The following is an 18723-nucleotide window of genomic DNA, read 5'->3' on the forward strand; positions in this document are numbered from 1 at the left end:
TCAGTAACCATGCCCAATAGCCACTTCTCATTATGCCAGGCTGGATATCAATTCACAGCAGAATATTCAATTATCTGGGGAAGCACAGCTGGATGCAACCCTGACCACACACTCTAGGAGGGCCCCACAATCAGGACTAGCAAACTGCTCTCATTGTTCTGCCTAGCCTGGGACACTGAAGCCAGTAAAGGATTATCTACAGATGCTGTGATGGACTGGGAATTGAACCACCTCCAGGCAATAATGCGCAACATAAAAAACTCTCCAATGGTCTGAAATCTGTGTCCTTTGGTGACTGACCCACCCATCAGTGGAAAACAGTTCCTCTCAATCTGCTCCATCAAAACCCCTCAATTTTGAACACATTCATACTGAATCCTGGATAGTGAGCGTTGGCAAGTTATTTTATGATGTGTGGGGGAAAAGGAGGCAGTTGGCTGGGAAAGAACACAGTCAAATCAGTTCCTGTCCTAAATGAAGACCAAACTGCAAAATCTTCAACAGTAGTCTGGACAATAATGGACATTTGGCCAATAGCTTCAGCCTTGTGGTGAATCACATGCCCACACCAAGTGTGGATTCACTTGTTGTCATGGGCCAGAAGATGGAAACAAAGGAAACTGGCATCCAGTTTGTTGCAGAAACGTCCAGGGTGATCTCTGCTGGGTGAAACAATTGGCCACAGGGCCTGCAGGCTAGAGATGAAAACAAACAGTCGTGGTTTCAGTTTCTGGGTAGTGGAAATCTGGAACACTCTTCTCCCACCCCTCCAAACAAAGCTGTTGGCACTGGGAATCAACTAAAAATCTCAATTTTGAGATAGATAAGATTTCTGGAAGGCAAGAGCATGAAGTGACATGGAACCAAGATAGGTAAACAAACCGAGTTGAGATACAGATCAGCCATGATCTCATTGAATGGCAGATCAGGCTTGAGGGACTAAATTGCCACGCTCTTACTATGTTCCCATGAATCCCCACTCCCTACTCCAGGGGAACGGAGACCAATTGTAATGCCCCTCCTGCCCCAGGCTACTATCAGCTGTTGCAGTATAGAGCAGGGATCAAACTTGGAAATTTCCAAGTGTGTATTGCTCTGCTGCAAGCAGCCTTTTCCACCCAAGCTAAAGCCAGAGCTCATTTGCCCTTAACATAACCAGAAAACAAAAAGGACCCAGGTAGCTGAACACAGACCATTAACCTTAATGAATCTCAGGTTGTCTACAATCAATGATGAAAGTTCATTGATCCAAAATATTAACTCTGTTGTTTCTCTTTAGAGATGTTGAATGCTTTCAGCATTTTCTGTTTTTAATTTCAGGTTTCCAGTATCTATAGTATTTTGCATAAAATAAAATCAAAATACTGCGGATGCTGGAAATCTGAAATAAAAACAAGAAATGCTGGAAATACTCAGCAGGTCTGGCAGCATCTGTGGAGAGAGAAGCAGAGTTAACATTTCAGGTCAGTGACCCTTCTTCAGAACTAGCAGATATTAGAAATGTGAAAGGTTTTAAGCAAGTAAAGCGGAGGTGGGGCACCTGTGGCTGTTCAGTTTTCAGTCTATTAACACCCTATCTGTACTAATGTTTTGTCTTTCAACACACCATTAACATATCGTTTGCCTTTGCTCCATGACCTTCTGGTCGGTTATTCTGTGACCTTGTCCTAGCTACACCTTCCCCTTTGTTATCTCTTGGCCGAGCCCCGCTTTACTTGCTTAAAACTTTTCACATTTCTAATATCTGCTAGCGCTGAAGGATCACTGACCTGAAATGTTAACTCTGCTTCTCTCTCCACAGATGCTGCCAGACCCGAGTATTTCCAGCATTTCTTGGTTTTATTATAGTATTTTGCATTTGTTTTGGAGTCTATAGTCAAGCAAGTCTGCCTCAGTTTAGAGTTTCAGCCGTTTTTAGTTGGGTCTTTAACTGAAGCTCCAAGTGGAAACTAGATCTAATATCTATAGCAGAATTGCAATCTACAGACATAATCCTGCAAGAATCACACCCGGAGAAAGCATCAGGGCCAAGATGAAAGTAGATAGTCCATGACTCAGAGATTTGTTCCCTTAGGGGCAAAGATACAGTTGCCATCAGCCTGTAGAGGGGAGAATGGAAGGAGAGGGGGAGGAAATATAAAAGTCCATCCCTCACTTCAAAGTTAACAAAAAAGTTGAGGCTAGGGAGAGAGCAGAAAGATTTACAATTTGGACAGTAGTGGGGGTGGGGGTGGGGAGGGAACCATTTTAAAACATGAACTTAACTACATGTGAGGATTACAACCTAAAAAGAACTTCAAAGAATGATTCCTGCAACACATGTTTGAGGAAATGAAACTGCGTCTAATATCAAGAGATTGATGAGGTACAGGAGAACAAAAAGAAAAAAGGGAACATCTGCATTAATAGAAGCAGTACAAAAGATGCATTTCCCACCATCTCTCCGTGAATTGGGATTTCACTGCCAGCTCAGATGGAATAAAGGAAGCAATATCACAAAGTGCATTCAAGTGCCTATTGACAAATAGTCACATTCAGTGTGCTAATTTTTCAATCTTACCAACTGAATGAATGAAAAGTGATTTCAATCGCAGTTCCTTTTGGCACCTTAACACTGGGCGAAAGCAGGCAAGTAGCGAGTTTAGAATAAACACAGTCTTCAATCCTTGCAAACCACCAGGACAAATGCCCACTGCTCCAGCTGACTGAATCTTTCAGGAGAAGCTGAGCCTGGCTCTTTAGCTGAAAGTCAGATGCAATTTAATGGGCTCTTAACAGATTAAATAAAACTAAAACAGTGGGCCTTTTGTCAAGAGCATCATTGTTTGAAACCTTGTTCACAACTCCAAGATATACTGTAAAGGTTTCTTAAGCCAATTGGATTTATGGGGCAACACATAAAATCCTGAAGAAATGTTGCTCCTTAACAGGACAACTTTGAACTACAAGAAATGTCACATTTCATTAAGGAAAAAACTATATCTATTTTTCTAAATAGCTTTTCAGCTCTTCACAATTTCTGGTCAAACAACTAAGTATTTATTATTGCCGTCAAAATAATTTGGGAAAATGCCAATTGTCAAATAGTTTAACAAACTGGCCATTCACTTGTGGTGAATTGCCTGCTCTTGGCTATATTTTCTACAGTTTTCTCGAGAGACTGGGGAGCTTGCAGAGCAACAATTGTTTGAAATCAGTCCATCCTTACACACATTTTCAACTCTCCACTCTCTACACCCCCGCCCCAGGAATAAAATGAGGGCAAACCTTAGCAGTCAGGAGAAAATGAGAAATTGGAATGAGTGCGCCCAAAAATAGCAATGAAAACAGAATTATAAAAACGTAACAGAGTGAGCTTTCTGCCAGTGGTTTAAGAGATAACTGCACCAGTTGTGTGGGATATTGGCTCTCCAGAGCAGAAGGTCCCAGGTTCAATCCATGGTGTGTGCCGGCTTGGGAATGTCACAATTGCCCTCAATGGCCCTGGACAATGAGGGTAAGGAAAGAAGCCAACAAAAAAAGAAAAATAAAGGGCCTGTCTCTAATGCCACCTTACTGGAAATGTGTAATTGAAGCAAGGGTAGGACTTTTGGCCCTCACAGCGATGCCCAATAGCCCGAACTAGCTATCTAGGAGCACACAGAAAGAACAGTCACATGGGAAAGGTACTGGAGAAAACACTGGGGGAAGACAGCAGAAAAACATAACAGCTTTCTTCATTCAACAGAGCAGAACAGCCAACCAGGAAGACAATCATAAAAAAAGGCTTTTGTAAGCTGCACAATAAAAAGGGTAAAGACGATGGTAAGCCTGAAGGCATGCTCATTACAACAATTACCAGAGCTGCAGCTGAGTGCTGTAGAGAATAAAGATGACAAAGGCAGCAGCAGGACCCCCAAGGTAACACAGATACAAGGGCCCTCAACAGACTATGGAGCTATACTGAACGGGCAGATGAATCGCAGCAAATTACATTGACTAATTCAGACTACCTAATAGTTGCTGTGAGGAAAGGGCAATTTGCATTTGTGATGGTCATTTACCTTTGCGTAGTCAAGTGGAAGCTGATCCTCAGGACATTTAAACACGCCCTCACTGAAACAAAGAGAGAAGAACTGGTAAATGCACAGGCTGTGTACAACACTAATAATTTAATATGCAGCTAATAGAAGATCGGTGGCCCTTTATTGCCTTTCCTTTGTGCTGATGGTAAATTCGCTAGTGAGAGGTAGATTCTCTCAGTATTAACAGAATAATGGTGCATTTATACACATCTTCAACGAGCTTTACACAATGAATTACACTCATTTTGCTGAAGTGCACACTAACTTAAATCAGAATCCAGCACATCACAGTGGGGGCAAAAAAAGAAAAGTTTGCTTATTAATTAGTTGTCTGGAAAGTATACCATTTCAAAACAGAAATCCAATTCTGTTTTACATTCTTGTTAGAACCCCACAGAGAGCTGACAGACCATACAGATGGATAAAGCTGCACTGCGTTCAGTCTTTTCACACAAACAATGCAGTCAGATTTTCCATGAGAGTTGCCAACCCTCCAGGATTGCCCTGGACTTTCCAAGATTTGAAGATCGATATGCAGGACAATGCTGCGAGCAACCAGAAAAGTCAGGGGGGGGTTAAAAATAAATGGAGACGATTTCTTTCCCCCACCCCCCACCCATTCTCTTCAAAGACTTATTTATTATTAGTTCTAAAAATGTAAGAGATGGAGAAAATAGGATCGATGGGGTGGTTGGTGTTGAGGTCATGTGATTAAACCTCCCAGGACATGTTCAACCAGAGTTGGTACCCCAATTTTCCAGATATTGGTCCTGCTATTTTTAAAGGTCCACTGGCTCATCGAAGTCTTACTAAATGTGGTGTCAAGGATTCAAAGTAAAAGTTAGCTTCTTGTACTTCCAGCCACCACGTTGGAAACCAGTTTGGTCACAATGATATTATTAGCGTGTAAACACACAGACAGAAATTGCGGAGCTCCGAATGCACAAGGACATGTGGTCCAAAACATCCCAATTCGACCAGTCAAGAATTATCTCAATATGAGTGGGCCTACATCTTCATGCTGCCAGCCTGCAAGACTGTTTTTTTTAAAAAAAAAGAGGGCAGCATGCACGGAAAGAATGTTTTCACGCAACCCAAAGCTACCAGCACATCCTCAAAAAATTTAATATTTTTGCTGAACTGCTTGTGGTAATAATGAGCTCCAATTTTAAAATTATTACATTTAGGTAAGCCAATACTTAAAACCTGTCAATTGACTGTTTTACAGATGAGGATAACAGCTCACTCTTGCTGATTATCCGGTCCCCAAATGCAGTCGTTAATTACCCACACTAACTCCAGAGATGTCAGCAGTGCTGGTATGGATTTAAATATTTTCTTCCCCAAACATTTAAATTTTGTTTCTTCCATTTCAGTAAATAAGGATTAAAAGAATCATTAATTTTTATGTCCTTACTGTCTTCAGATGGATCAGCATTTATTTTGTATTTATAGAGATCTTTTAACCATCAAAAACAGCAGTTGTGTGTGACTGGGTTTATAGCGAGCAGTAAATCTTTCATGCAGCTCAATGCACTAATAACTTCCACAAAACCTTCTTTGTAAACTGTGCTGCCAAAATATAGCTTGAATAAAAAAGGTAAAAAATAAAATCATTTTGCCTCTTTTCCTCTCCCTCCCCACACCACCGCCCACTAAGGTACTCTTCCCCAAAAAGTGGTAACTTGAGACTCCAATCTGTGCCAAGCTCGCCAATCTCAGCCTATAACCAGGTCAAGTAAAATTGGTCAAGAAAGGGAAACTCCTACCCAGGTTCCTATTACCGATTGGTATTTTCCACTTGTTCTGCTCAGTTTAGATTAGCTGATGCCAATGTGTGACGAGCAAACAAGGAGAGGTTTTGGGGGGTGGCTACAATGTCCTGTGGTCAAATAACCTGATTTAAAAAAAAGTCTAGCTTTAGATGCAAAGATTGGGCAGTCAGTGGAGAATCTTGAACAGGAGCTGATTGATGCCCCATGGAATCCTATGCCAGTATGGGATGGGGTAGGAGAGGAAACTAAAGTAAAATGTGGGAGAGAAGGAAAAAAAGAGCAATGGCCCAGATCATGATGACATAAACTCACTGCAAATGGGATACACCTCAAATAAATCCAACAGGGGGAAGTGGATGGAAAACTATAAAATAGCTTGATTAAAAAAAAAGTTAGATAAGGGATATTCTTGTGCTGTAAAAGACTTACTGTGCATAAATTATATTCCAAACATTTTTAAGACCCCCTATGGAGGCGCACAATATAATTTCATTGGTGAGATTGCAATAAATAATTCTTTTACAATTTCAAGTACAGCTTATTAGGTTTTGTGAATTCTAAAGTACATGTTTCTTTGACCTGCACATTTGCACTGGGTAGTTTGTTTGGGGGGATGGGGATGGCAGGGGGGTGGTGGGGGGGGGGGGGGGGGAGGAAAAGAGAAGGGATCACTAAAGCAGCTGCTAATGTTACTCTGTACTTAACACTGAGGAGGCTGCCATCACTACTAATATTTCAGTGTTATCTGTTCCTGCTGCTCACTTTCACAGAGACACTCCATTCTTGTGTGACTGCTGGCAAACAATTCATTCTCAGACTGCAGGCCAGCCAAGTCCAAACTTGCCCTCAACCAAGCTTTCACACACATGCACTTCCAGCAGCGGTCACTAGCTAACAATCAGGAGTGGGGAACCCTGGTTGATAGTCCCCAAGCGGGTAAGGGTGGAAAGGATTGGAAGAGCAAGGGGGCTAAGAGGGCGAAGGTAGGAGGAGGGAAGGACCTTCTATTTATACAGCACCTTTCAGAAACTCATGACGTCCAAAGCCCTTTGGAGCCAAATTACTTTTGAAGTGTAGTGCAGCAACATAGAGAAATGTGCCAGCCAAATTGTACACAGCAATGAGATAAATGAACAGATAATCTGTTTGTTCGTGTTGGTTGAGGGTTAACATGTTGTCTTGAACACTGGAGAGAGCTTCTCTGCTCCTTTTTGAACAGTGCCACTGGATCATATACATCCACCCACCCAAGAAGACAGAAAGTGTTAAATGGCCGATCCAAATCCAGTGAATCTGCTCAAGTCTCTGGAGTGGGGCTTGAGCCCATTACCTTTAGAGTGTTACCAACTGAGCCATGGTGGACAATGAACATATTGCAGCAATATCACCACATGGGGATAGGGAGGACTGAATGGGTGATCTCCCAGTCGTTGCAACTCAAGCTACTGGGGACCTTCCATTTCACTGAAAATCTGCTACATTATGCAATTATGAAACGCTCAGACCCTGACTACTGAGCTGGCAGCAACAAGGTGGAAATAGATACATTTTAAAAAAAAATTAAGTTGCATAATCTTACTCAACAACAGAAATGACACCTGACCCTCGAGCCTGTAGTTCCATAACCCGACCAGTGAACGGCTGGGGATTTCCTCCAATTCCAAAGCCATAATTTTCCATCCATTAAAATGAATACATTGGGGTTAGGGGTGAGAAAAAAAATTAAAATCAGAGATTTGCAAGTAACGAAAATCCCAGGCTATATACCCTTAGAAACCAAGACCATTTTAAAACCACTGCTTTCTGCACTTCAGTTAGCAGCTCACTAAATAAAGAGGGAAAAAAAAGTGGGCACACTGCTATTTTCTTTTTGAAAAGGAGGAATTTCGCCCCCTGGAAGCACAGACTTTTCAGCAATATATGTATAGGATATTGTAATCTGCAAGATTCTGTACCCTAGCCCTGGAATATCTTCCGGGTGGGAAGAGAGGAAATTTCTTTCAAATTAATTGTTTAAGATTTGTTTAGGCACAAAAGCAACCCAGCTCCAGTCTCAGAGCACAGCCAAGGGCTCAATTATTTTCCTTACTTTTTTAAATAAGCTGTAGGTGATTGAATAATTGATTTGGGTATTCAGAATGCTTCTGATCAGCAGGATATAAAGATACATTAAATCCAATGGGATTCCCTCCGTGACCCTCATTGATGTACTCTGATCACAGGTGCTGTCATGCAAGAATAGGGAGGGGGGATTGGGTTCAGGATCCTGTCCTATACAGTAATGCATTGGGCTGCCTGTCTTGCTAGTGTAACAGACTCAGGTGTGGATGAATGCCATTGCTGGCCACTTCGCACACAGTAGATACATTGTGAAACTCCAACACTATGCAATGTCTCCTGATCATCTTAGCATATTTGATCGGCAAATTTATGATTGCCAATTAGAGGACCTTGCTGTGCACAAAATAGCTGTCACGTTTGCCAACTTCACAGTGGCTACACTTCAAAAGTAATTTATACAATGTGTTTCATTCCTTACTGTTTATTTACACATATTTAAATAAATTATTCCTAGAACCAATGGGGAGCATAAGCCTTGGCACCACTTAACTAAGTGAGAAGGTTGCAGGTACAAGTCCCACTTCCGAGACTTTAGCATATAATCCACATGGATACTCCAGTGCAGTACTGAGGGAGTGCTAGGCTGTAAGATGAGGCATTACATGGAGGTCTGCCTGCCTGATCATGTGGGTAATATGGAGTCAACATTGATGATACTCATGGGTTCCACACTGCCAAAGAATATGTGGAGAGAGGACGAGGGGGAGAGACTTTGGGAGTCATTGGAAGAGACGACGATGTATCAGGCTGGGGAAAGACTGGGGTGTGAGGCTGGAGTGAAAATAAAGCGTGAAACAAAGTATGGGTGCAGTACAAGAATACGGGGTGTAGAAATGTCCAGTAGCTGGGATATGCTTTGAAAGCATATCACCAAGTTTCTCTGGGTAGATTATTATAGGTTGGCTGTTTGTCACTGATGGAATGATAACTCTGCGATTGAATTAGATGAGGGAACATTACTCTACAGGATTGGACTGTGCTCAAATTCTGCGATAGGATTGGTTGATTTCTACCACTGGTCATAGCAATCAGTAATCCTCTCTTTTCAAGAATCTACACAAAAGGAACTAAATTAACAGTTAAGATTTTAAATCTATTTTTCCTCCATTTCAAATTGCTTTATTCTCACCGGAGTTCAAGAAAAATTTTGAATCGAATATTATTTGGACAACTAAAAAAGGCTCCAGATTCGCTGCAAAGCACTGGTTCTAGCCAGTCACAGTAACAGGGTATGAAGTTGTAAGAATCTATGCTTGTAGACAGCCAATAGAATAAAAGCTATTGACCTTTGATCTCCCAAATAACAGAATAGGCTTGTACAGCGAAGTCATTTTGCCGCCATGCAATTTGTGCACAGTCTGCAAATTCAGGCAACTTGCTCGCATTAACAGAGTTTGTGACCCCTGTGAAGGCCCTTGTGGCTCCTTGGACTGGGCTGAGGGGGGTGGGGGGGTGCGTGAGTCAGGGAAGAGGAGTACTATTTCAACTGTCAGCAAGCAACAGCCCCCTTCCATCATCCCACATGGCTTCATTTTGTGAAAGTCGTTAATTATAGTGACAGCATTCCCACAACTGATCAACTCAGGCCCGCTCTAAAATTAGCCCTCTCTCCCCTCTCTAGGCCTTTTCAGTTTAACAGTGACAGTAGCAGAGACCTGCCAGACCGCGTCCCGACAGGGCGAAAGGGGGTGGGGGGGGGGGCGGAAGAGGGAGAGGGAGAGGCACAACAGTGTGATCCATCCAAGGTACTATCTTGTGGGTGATTCCCATTATCTCAGTTCCAGTCAACATTCAGAATACACTGCATGTCAAGAAAGTACATTGAACCAAGTGGTTTTGAACAGTTGTCTGAACCCCATGATGGCATAACTGCCCAGTAATCAGAATCATTAAGCACAGGCCACCAACACAGTGGTAACTTTGAAAGAGCTATCCACTTAATTCCATTCCCAGGCATTTTCCCTATCGCCCAGCAATAATTCAACTTTTCAAGTATAATATCAATTCCCCTTTGAAAGATTAATTTTTGAATAAAGTCTCTATTTTGCCAACAAATGTTGGTGCAGAAGATTGTTTTGATTAAATATAGTTTCTATTTCTTTTAAATTAAGGGTGTCATGATACTCCATTTAATTAGTGCGTTAATAGTGTCTACATCCAAATCGCAAAAACAAACAAACAAAAAAAAAGTGCTGGAAAAACTCAGCAGGTCAGGCAGCATCTGTGTAGAGAGAAGCAAAGTTAATGTTTCAGGTTTGTGACCTTTCATCAGAACTGGCAAAGGTTAGAAATGAATGAGGTTTTAAGCAAGTGAAGGGAGGAGTCGGGGAGAGAACAAAGGGGAAGGTCTTTGATAGGGCAGGAGAGATTAAATAACAAAGCTGTCCTGGGACAAAGGCAAAGCGTGTGTTAATGCTTGTGGTGAAAGACAAAGCATTAGTCCAGAGAGACTGTTAATAGCAGAAAAATGAGCAGCTACATGACATGAAAAGCAGGCACATGGTTAAAAAATAAAAATTTTAAAAAGGCGTGCTCTGAAGTTATTGAACTCAATGTTCATTCCGCAAGGCTGTAGAGTGCCTAATCACAAGATGAGGTGCTGCTCCTCAAGCTTGCGTTGATGTTCTGTCTTTGGCCTGCTCCAGTGTTCCAGCTGCTCATTATTCTGCTATTAACAGTCTCTCTGGACTAATGCTTTGTCTTTCACCACAAGCTTTAACACACGCTTTGCCTTTGTCCCAAGACAGCGTTGTTATTTAATCTCCCTCTGTCCTATCAAATACCCTTTGTTCTCTCCCCCACCCTCCTCCCCTTCACTTGCTTAAAACCTCATTCTTTTCTAACCTTTGCCAGTTCTGATGAAAGGTCACAGACCTGAAATGTTAACTTTGCTTTTTTCCCCCACCGATGCTGCCTGACCTGCTTAGTTTTTCCAGCACTTTTTGTTTCAGATTTCCAGCATCTGCAATATTTTGCTTTTACACCCTGATCACTTCAGTGCAATCACTTCAAGGTTTACTAAATGACAATCTGCAGCCAATTACTGAAGAGTAGTCAGTACACGTGCACTTTTTATTCATTTGCGTTTGTATGGCCTGATAACGAGGTAGTTTCCATATCTCTGCAGCCCTTGGTTTAAATCCAAATTAGAAGCTTAACGTTACTAAATTGTCAATGGCTGTATCCAGTCAGCACTACAACTGTGACAAGTACTTAGAGTGCCTGGATTGACAATTAAATCCAATTCCACACGGTCTCACCAATTTAAGTAATCAGTGCCTTTTCTATATAGCTGTTAAGCCCTTTGTTATTAAAAGTCAGAATTCCCCCTCTGCCCCACAACCCTTCCAAATGAATTTCTATTGAAGCCCATTCTATTAAGTGCATACTAATAACAATACTCTCTGCTCAAGGGCACCCCACAAAACCACTTCACACTCCCGCAGCAGATTGAAGCCGCAGACCTATAATTACCTTTGTTTTTAAAAACACTGTTGGGTCAGTGTAATACTCGTTATTGATTAGTTCTTGACAGTTAACCAGTCAAAGTGTCAAGAGGTGTCCTAAATGGTCATACTACTGTACTGACTAAATACACAACCACACTCTAGATATCCTCCTCTGGGAGCCTTAAAACATGCCCATCAGCTAGGGTGTTTACACAGCGTACCGACCTCTACCTTGCAGAGGCTCAGCGTCAACTCAGACACTTCTTCCTACTTCCCCCTGGACCATGACCCCAGCACCGAACATCAAGCCACTGTCCACGGAACTGTCACTGATCTCATCTCCTCTGGAGATCGTCCCTCTGCAGCTTCCAACCTCAGTCCCGCAACCCCAGACAGCCCGCTTCTACCTCCTTCCCAAAATCCGCAAACAGGACTGTACCGGCAGACCCATTGCTTCAGCCTGTTCCTGCCCCACTGAACTTATTTCTTCCTATCTTGACTCTATCTTTTCTCCCCTGGTCCAGTCTCATCCCACCTACATCCGTGACTCTTCTGACGCCCTATGTTATTTTGACAATTTCCAGTTTCCTGGCCCCAACCGCTTCCTCTTCACTATGGATGTACAATCTCTCTACACCTCCATCCCCCACCAGGACGGTTCGAGGGCTCTCCACTTCTTCCTTGAACAGAGGCCCAACCAGTCCCCATCCACCACCACCCTCCTCCGCCCGGCTGAACTTGTTCTCGCATTAAACAACTTCTCTTTCAACTCCACTCACTTCCTTCAAGTAAAAGGTGTTGCTATTGGTACCTGCAGCATGGGTCCTAGTTATGCCTGTCTTTTTGTTAGTTCTGTCGAACATTCCTTGTTCTAGTCCTACTCAGGCCCCCTCCCCCAACTCTTTTTCCAGTACATTGATGACTGTATCGGTGCCGTTTCCTGCTCCCGCCCAGAACTAGAAAACTATTCAACTTTGCTTCGAATTTCCACCCTTCTCTCACCTTCACATGGTCCATCTCCGACACTTCCCTTCCCTTCCGACTTCTCGGTCTCCATCGCTGCGGATAGGCTGTCTACTAATATTCATTATAAGCTCACCAACTTCCACAACTACCTCGACTACACTTCCTCACACCCTGCCTCCTGTAAGGACTCCATTCCATTCTCCAAGTTTCTCCATCTCCGACGCATCTGCTCTGATCTTACTACCTTCTACGACAGTGCTTCTGATATGTCTTCCTTTTTCCTCAACCGAGGATTCCCCCTCAACCGTGTCCAGCCCATTTCCCGCACCTTTACCCTCACCCCTTCCCCGCCCTCCCAGAACAGCGACAGGGTTCCCCTTGTCCTCACTTTCCACCCCACCAGCCTCCAGATCCAAAGGATCATCCTCCGCCACATCCAGCGTGATGCCACTACCAAACGCATCTTCTCCTCCCGTCCCCCGTCAGCATTCCGAAGGGATCGTTCCCTCCACGATACCCTGGTCCACTCCTCGATTACCCCCACCACCTTCCCCTGCTATCAGTGACAGTTCCGTGGTATTACCTGCCCATTTACCCCCTCTCTCCTCGCTATCCAAGGCCCCAAACACTTTCAGGTGAAGCAGTGATTTACTTGTACTTCTTTCAATGTAGTAGACTGTATTCGCTGCTCACAGTGTGGTCTCCTCTACATTGGGGAGAAGAATTGCAGATTGAGTGACCGCTTTGCGGAACACCTCCGCTCAGTTCCTAAGCATGACCCCGAGCTTCCGGTTGCTGGCCATTTTAACACCGCCTCCCCCACCCCCCTCCCCACTGCTCTCACGCTCACATCTCTGCCCTGGGATTGCTGCAGTGTTCCAGCGAACATCAACGCAAGCTCGAGGAACTGGAACTCATTTACCGACTAGGCACGCTACAGTCTGCCAGACTGAACATTCGGCCCCCCACTTTTTGTGTTTAGTTATTTTTTTATTTTTTCTTTATTTGGTTATTTTATTTTAGCTTGGTTAGTTTGTTTCTACTGTGCCTACCCACTGTTTGTTTTAAAACATTTTTTAATATTTGTGCTTGGAGTGCTTTGTGCTTTACAGTCAATTCACACCCTCTCTGTATTAACACTTTGTCTTTCAGCACACCATTAACATATCATTTGCCTTTGTTCCATGACCTTCTGGTATTCTCTGTGACCTTGTCCTATCTACACCTTCTCCTTTGTTATCTCTTGCCCCACCCCTGCTTTACTTGCTTAAAACCTTTTACATTTCTAATATTTGTCAGTTCTGAAGAAGGGTCACTGACCTGAAATGTTAACTCTGCTTCTCTTTCCACAGATGCTGCCAGACCCGAGTATTTCCAGCATTTCTCATTTTTATTTCAGATTTCCAGCATCAGCAGTATTTTGCTTTTATGTTTATGCAGCATTGCTGGCGGAGAGTTAAATTATCGCGGTACTGTCAGAGATTATGGTGAAGGGCTGACCATAGATGCTGCAACATCTATACTCTGAATAAATGTGTGCAGCAGAATGGACTTTGTGCCAGCCAAAATGGGAGCCTATGGCCATGTGACCAACATCCATCACAGCCTCTCTTCAGCCCTCAGCAATTTACACCACAGCCCTCTTCTGAAACTGCTGACGCCTTGCTGGAGTACACTTCACCCACAGGTAAGCTGGCCATTTTCCAGTCCATCACCCACAAGGCCAATATTCCCATTTAAGCCCTGACATTGAGCTTTAATGGGTTATTTGAATGCAGGGAGACCCCTGATCCTGTCCTCACTTAGTATCTAAACTGTTCTATGGTGTGCAAGAAGGAACAAATTCACACTTAACACTACATTATCCATTCTCTCTTTCTCTCAACATCCCAATGCACTTTGAAGCAAAGTGCTGCTATGTGAGCAATCTAGGAGTGACAAGCTAATCAGAAACCGGAACCCTGTTCAATCAGAATCATTGGAGGGAGCTGGAGAGAGACTCTTACCATTTGCTTTTGGCATGTCTTACAGCTCATGAAGACAGTTCAGCTACCAATTATTGAGAAAATGGTGCTTAATGTTGTAAAGATAAAACATTCACCAATACATTTACATTCCTATTCCAGCATTTGAAGTCACTTGATGGAATTAAAAAGGCGTTGAAAACTACATTAATCAGCCCTGCAGTCCACCCAATGGGATTAAAAATCACCATTATGTTTTGCAAGGAGCCACACTACATACTTCTGGATGTCTGAAAAAATTACTACTGGCATGCAACAGACTATATTTGAACAAATTTGCACAAAACAGCCACATTAGCAGAACAATCTGTATAACACTGGGTTTGCCTCTAAATGAACTGCAGTGCAGCTGGTGTCCTCAAAATAGTCAAGTTGTAAATTTGTCTCTCTTTTGGCATGAACTGATTTAGCTGCAATAATGAATTAAAAGGTTTACAGCAAATTTCAGAACAGCTGTTTTAAACATTTAAAACCACAAGAATTATTTATTAGACTCTATAGACGATTGTAGTGTAGGGACCACAGGCAGGCAGAGAACTTTAGAATGGGATGAAATGGATTAACAGTGCTTTGCGCATTTATAAACAACTCGAGCCATTTCTTTGGAATAGTCCCTTTGGCCACATCCTAAATGTGGTATTTTAGGAAAAAGCAGCTCTAGATACAGAACTCAATATTCTGCTTCACCAAAGTCATCTTCCCTGGTTTATTTCTGCTATTTATATCTCCTGGATGGCTGTGGGAATTACATTGGTGCCAAAGGCATATTCCTTTTACAACTGGTCAATATCCGGTATTTTCACATTACATTGCATAACAAATGTTGATTGATTAGTGTTAGGAAAAATGGTGCTCAGGTTGGAAATGGTGTAGGCCAGGAATTCTAAAAAATGATTTGGATTGGTGTATAGGGACTACCGTCTCAGATTTTGTGCGACACCAAAAAAGGAGAGGATTTTGGCAAACAGCATGGAGAATTGCAAACAACTTCATAACAACCAAAACATTAGTGTGTTGGGCAGACAGGCAGCAGAAGCAATTTAATTTGGATAAGCATGAAAAACAATGGATGGGAGTATAGCACAAATAGTTTATTCTCACTGGACCTCTGGCAGAACACAAAGCAACGTTCTACAAATTAAATGAGATACCAGTTGAACTGGAGGCTAAATTTCCCATCCTCTCTGAGATAAGTAAGATCTAGGAACATACAGTTTCATCACCTACATCAAAACTGCACAACACACAATATGCATCGTGCGGTTCTCAGGAGAGCTGTTTCTTTCATTGCCTCAAAGAACACTCCTGTAGTTCTTTTTTAAAAAAATAAAAAAGTTATGATGACTGATTTACTGATTAACTGATTAACACCATTATCTTAAAAAAAAAAGGTACAAGTTGACTTGACAGACTGCAGTAGTTGCGTATGTGGCTGGCAGATAAATATTTAATATGCAGGAAGAGTTCACTTTTGACAGTGAAGTAAATGATAACAGATTATTCTGGCCGGTCCTTTCCGTCCAGTCCCTGCCTGCAAAAGGAGTACTATGTAAAGAGCTCTATAACACTGGGCTTTGCTCTCATTACTGCCGGGTTCATTTGGAGGCGGGGGGTGGGGGGGGGGGGGGGTGTCGTCCACTGACAATTGGTAGTCAGTGACTCCTGCTGAAAACATGCATGTGTGAATGTCTGGCACAGATCAGACTTGGCTGTGATGCCCCTCACCTCTGCCCAACACACCATACATCAGCCGTCTCTTTAATTATGCTCTTGTGAAGCATCTAGACTATATTTACTATTTTGAAGGCACGCAGGGCTGGCACAAAAAGGAAAAATGACCACTTGGGCAAAGTGCTGGCAAGTGAGTGCACTCAAAGAATTGTACTTCAGCAAAGATTCAGTATTAGGAGGAGTGTAGGCAAGAAAATAGGCCGAGAAAGAAAGAAATTGAGAATGTTAAGTTGGACTTAGGAGGAATACAAGGAATTGCTGCTGGAGTTGTCTCATCATCCCTTCAACGTTTCTGATAGCTTGTTACAGCTTTGAAAAGTGAATGGGATCTCCAGGCACAATAATCTCATCACTGTAAAGAGCTGTCAATATGAAGTAATGTATCATTGTGCTCTGAGTGTGTTAAAGCACCCATTAACCATGACCAGCCAGAAACAGATTTCTTCAATTCGGCGTGGTAATAGTTTCCTTAAAATGTACATTATGTAATATAACACACACACAAACAAATGCTTTTTTTTTTTAAAAACATGCTACAGTCTCCTTCAAGGTTGCAATAAAAATCCACTAATGTGGACGGATCACCGGTCGTCACTGTGTGGACTCGGACAGTGCAATTGGAAAGTAATAAAGCTTTTGGAACAAAATAGCAGCTATGGGACAGATAATGTTAATTGATAAATGACGGCAATGAGCCCATACATACAGTTTAATAACTATTGTAATACATAATAGATTGTCATTTGCTGAATTAGATATTCTTCCTGATTCATTTATGAGCTTCAATCATCACACAGTTTTTGAAAAGTTAAAGAAATGGTAACCCTAATTTTTTTTGTTTAAAAATAAAGCCAGATACAAATAACTAGTAGGAATTCAATATTTTGGAGATTTGAAATAGATAATTTTAAACTAACTTGTTGAGTATGGAATATTTCCAAAAGCCTTAAAAGTAAAACGTCTCTTCTACAGCAGCAAGACAATAGTGCAAGAGCCTCCCACGAGTGAAGTCATTTTACTTGTATCCACTATGCTTAACTAGCATTGGGGTTCCACACCCCCAAAACACAGAAGGCACATCATATGTCTGGGTGTCCTCATGCATAGGTGCCTTCCAGTGTTTCAGAAAACTTGGAAACACTTCACATGTGTGGTCCACTGCTCCCAGCCACACAAATTCAACCTAATTACTGGTGCAACTCTCCAACAGCCTGGGAGAGTTGGATTTGTGCCAATATCTCAGCCAAAATTCATATCTTCAGTTCTCACTTTTATATTGGTGCCAATACAATAATCTGCACAAAGACCAGCATTTGATGTGGGTCTGACAGACAGCTAAACAGGGGCATAGATTCCAGGTTTCTCCACATCCTTGTATTAAATGTAAATCTGGCAGCAGATTAGCAGCGTACTGATATAACACTACAGAGCCTACTTGTGCATGGATGCATACCACCAGTGCTACTGGAAGGTGCACGTGTATCTAAAATGTGACTGATTAGGAGAGTCTGTGATAATTCATTTGATCAGCAATTTAGAGCCCAGCAATGAAAAAGAATACCTCTGCATATGCACAACAATTTTACAAAAGCCACAATAGAACTTACCCCCCCACCCCCTCAAGTTTTATTCCAATTTTCAAAATGTCTTACTACATATGTATGTCTTATCAAACCCAAAGGATCTCTTCATAAAACCCATAGGGAGGAGGACCATGTCACCAGTCTAAAAAGCAACTTGCCTGCAAAGTTCAACCAGAGACAAGTCCTAAAGTGGAAACTACAGACACCTGTTTATCATGTCAACTGTGTACAGTGGACATTATTTAAGGTAGGAATTTGTTCTGAGACCTTTAGGCAGACGTGTTTCATTAGGTCACTGAACCCAACTCGTGGATAAGCAACGTGACTTTTGCAACAAGATCCACTACTGATCCTTCACTTTGAAATGTTGTTAAACAATGGACATTTATGTTGTATTCAAGAGTTGCCTGAATGGGGAAACTACGCAAAACACACTTAGCATGACATGCTTATTTCTATGGCTGCCAAAATAGACTAACACAGAGAGGACTCAGTGCATGAAGTATCGAGGAACAAAATTAGCCGTAATCTAGTCTTCACTTCAGAGCCTCTTGAGCAGAGTAAGTAAAATTATTTGTTTTTGCTCTTATTGCACACAGCTGCAGTTTTCTGGGTATTTCAATAAGAGTTTCTATTCAATCCTTGTTGAAACCTAATCCCACAGTCTGAAATTCTGAGAGATTGTAATCCAATTGTTTGGACAACAGTGCATTCAAATGATTAATATCTGAATCTTGCAAATTTTCAATGCCCTCCACACTCAAATAGTCAATGGGCTCTCACTGTCTATTCTCATAGATGAAGATTGGTCATTTGGACAGTTTTTGAAGAGTTACCCAAACCTATACAGCCATAGCACAGCAAGGAGCCAACATCTTTAGGGGCGGCACAGTGGTGCAGTGGTTAGCACTGCAGCCTCACAGCTCCAGCGACCTGGGTTCAATTCTGGGTACTGCCTGTGTGGAGTTTGCAAGTTCTCCCTGTGTCTGCATGGGTTTCCTCCGGGTGCT

The 18723-nt window shown here is 42.3% G+C and overlaps 1 protein-coding gene across 1 annotated transcript in view; it reads right to left on the minus strand.

Moving 5' to 3' along the window:
- LOC137346517 (TNF receptor-associated factor 4-like) overlaps positions 1-18723 on the minus strand; it is an 89440-nt gene that overhangs the window by 22226 nt on the left and 48491 nt on the right. The window contains exon 2 of the mRNA XM_068009986.1: positions 4044-4095. Coding sequence (XP_067866087.1) covers positions 4044-4095 — 52 coding nt within the window. The remainder of the gene's footprint in view (positions 1-4043; positions 4096-18723) is intronic.

Source organism: Heterodontus francisci, chromosome 30 (genome assembly GCF_036365525.1).
Source record: "Heterodontus francisci isolate sHetFra1 chromosome 30, sHetFra1.hap1, whole genome shotgun sequence".
Taxonomy (NCBI): domain Eukaryota; kingdom Metazoa; phylum Chordata; class Chondrichthyes; order Heterodontiformes; family Heterodontidae; genus Heterodontus; species Heterodontus francisci.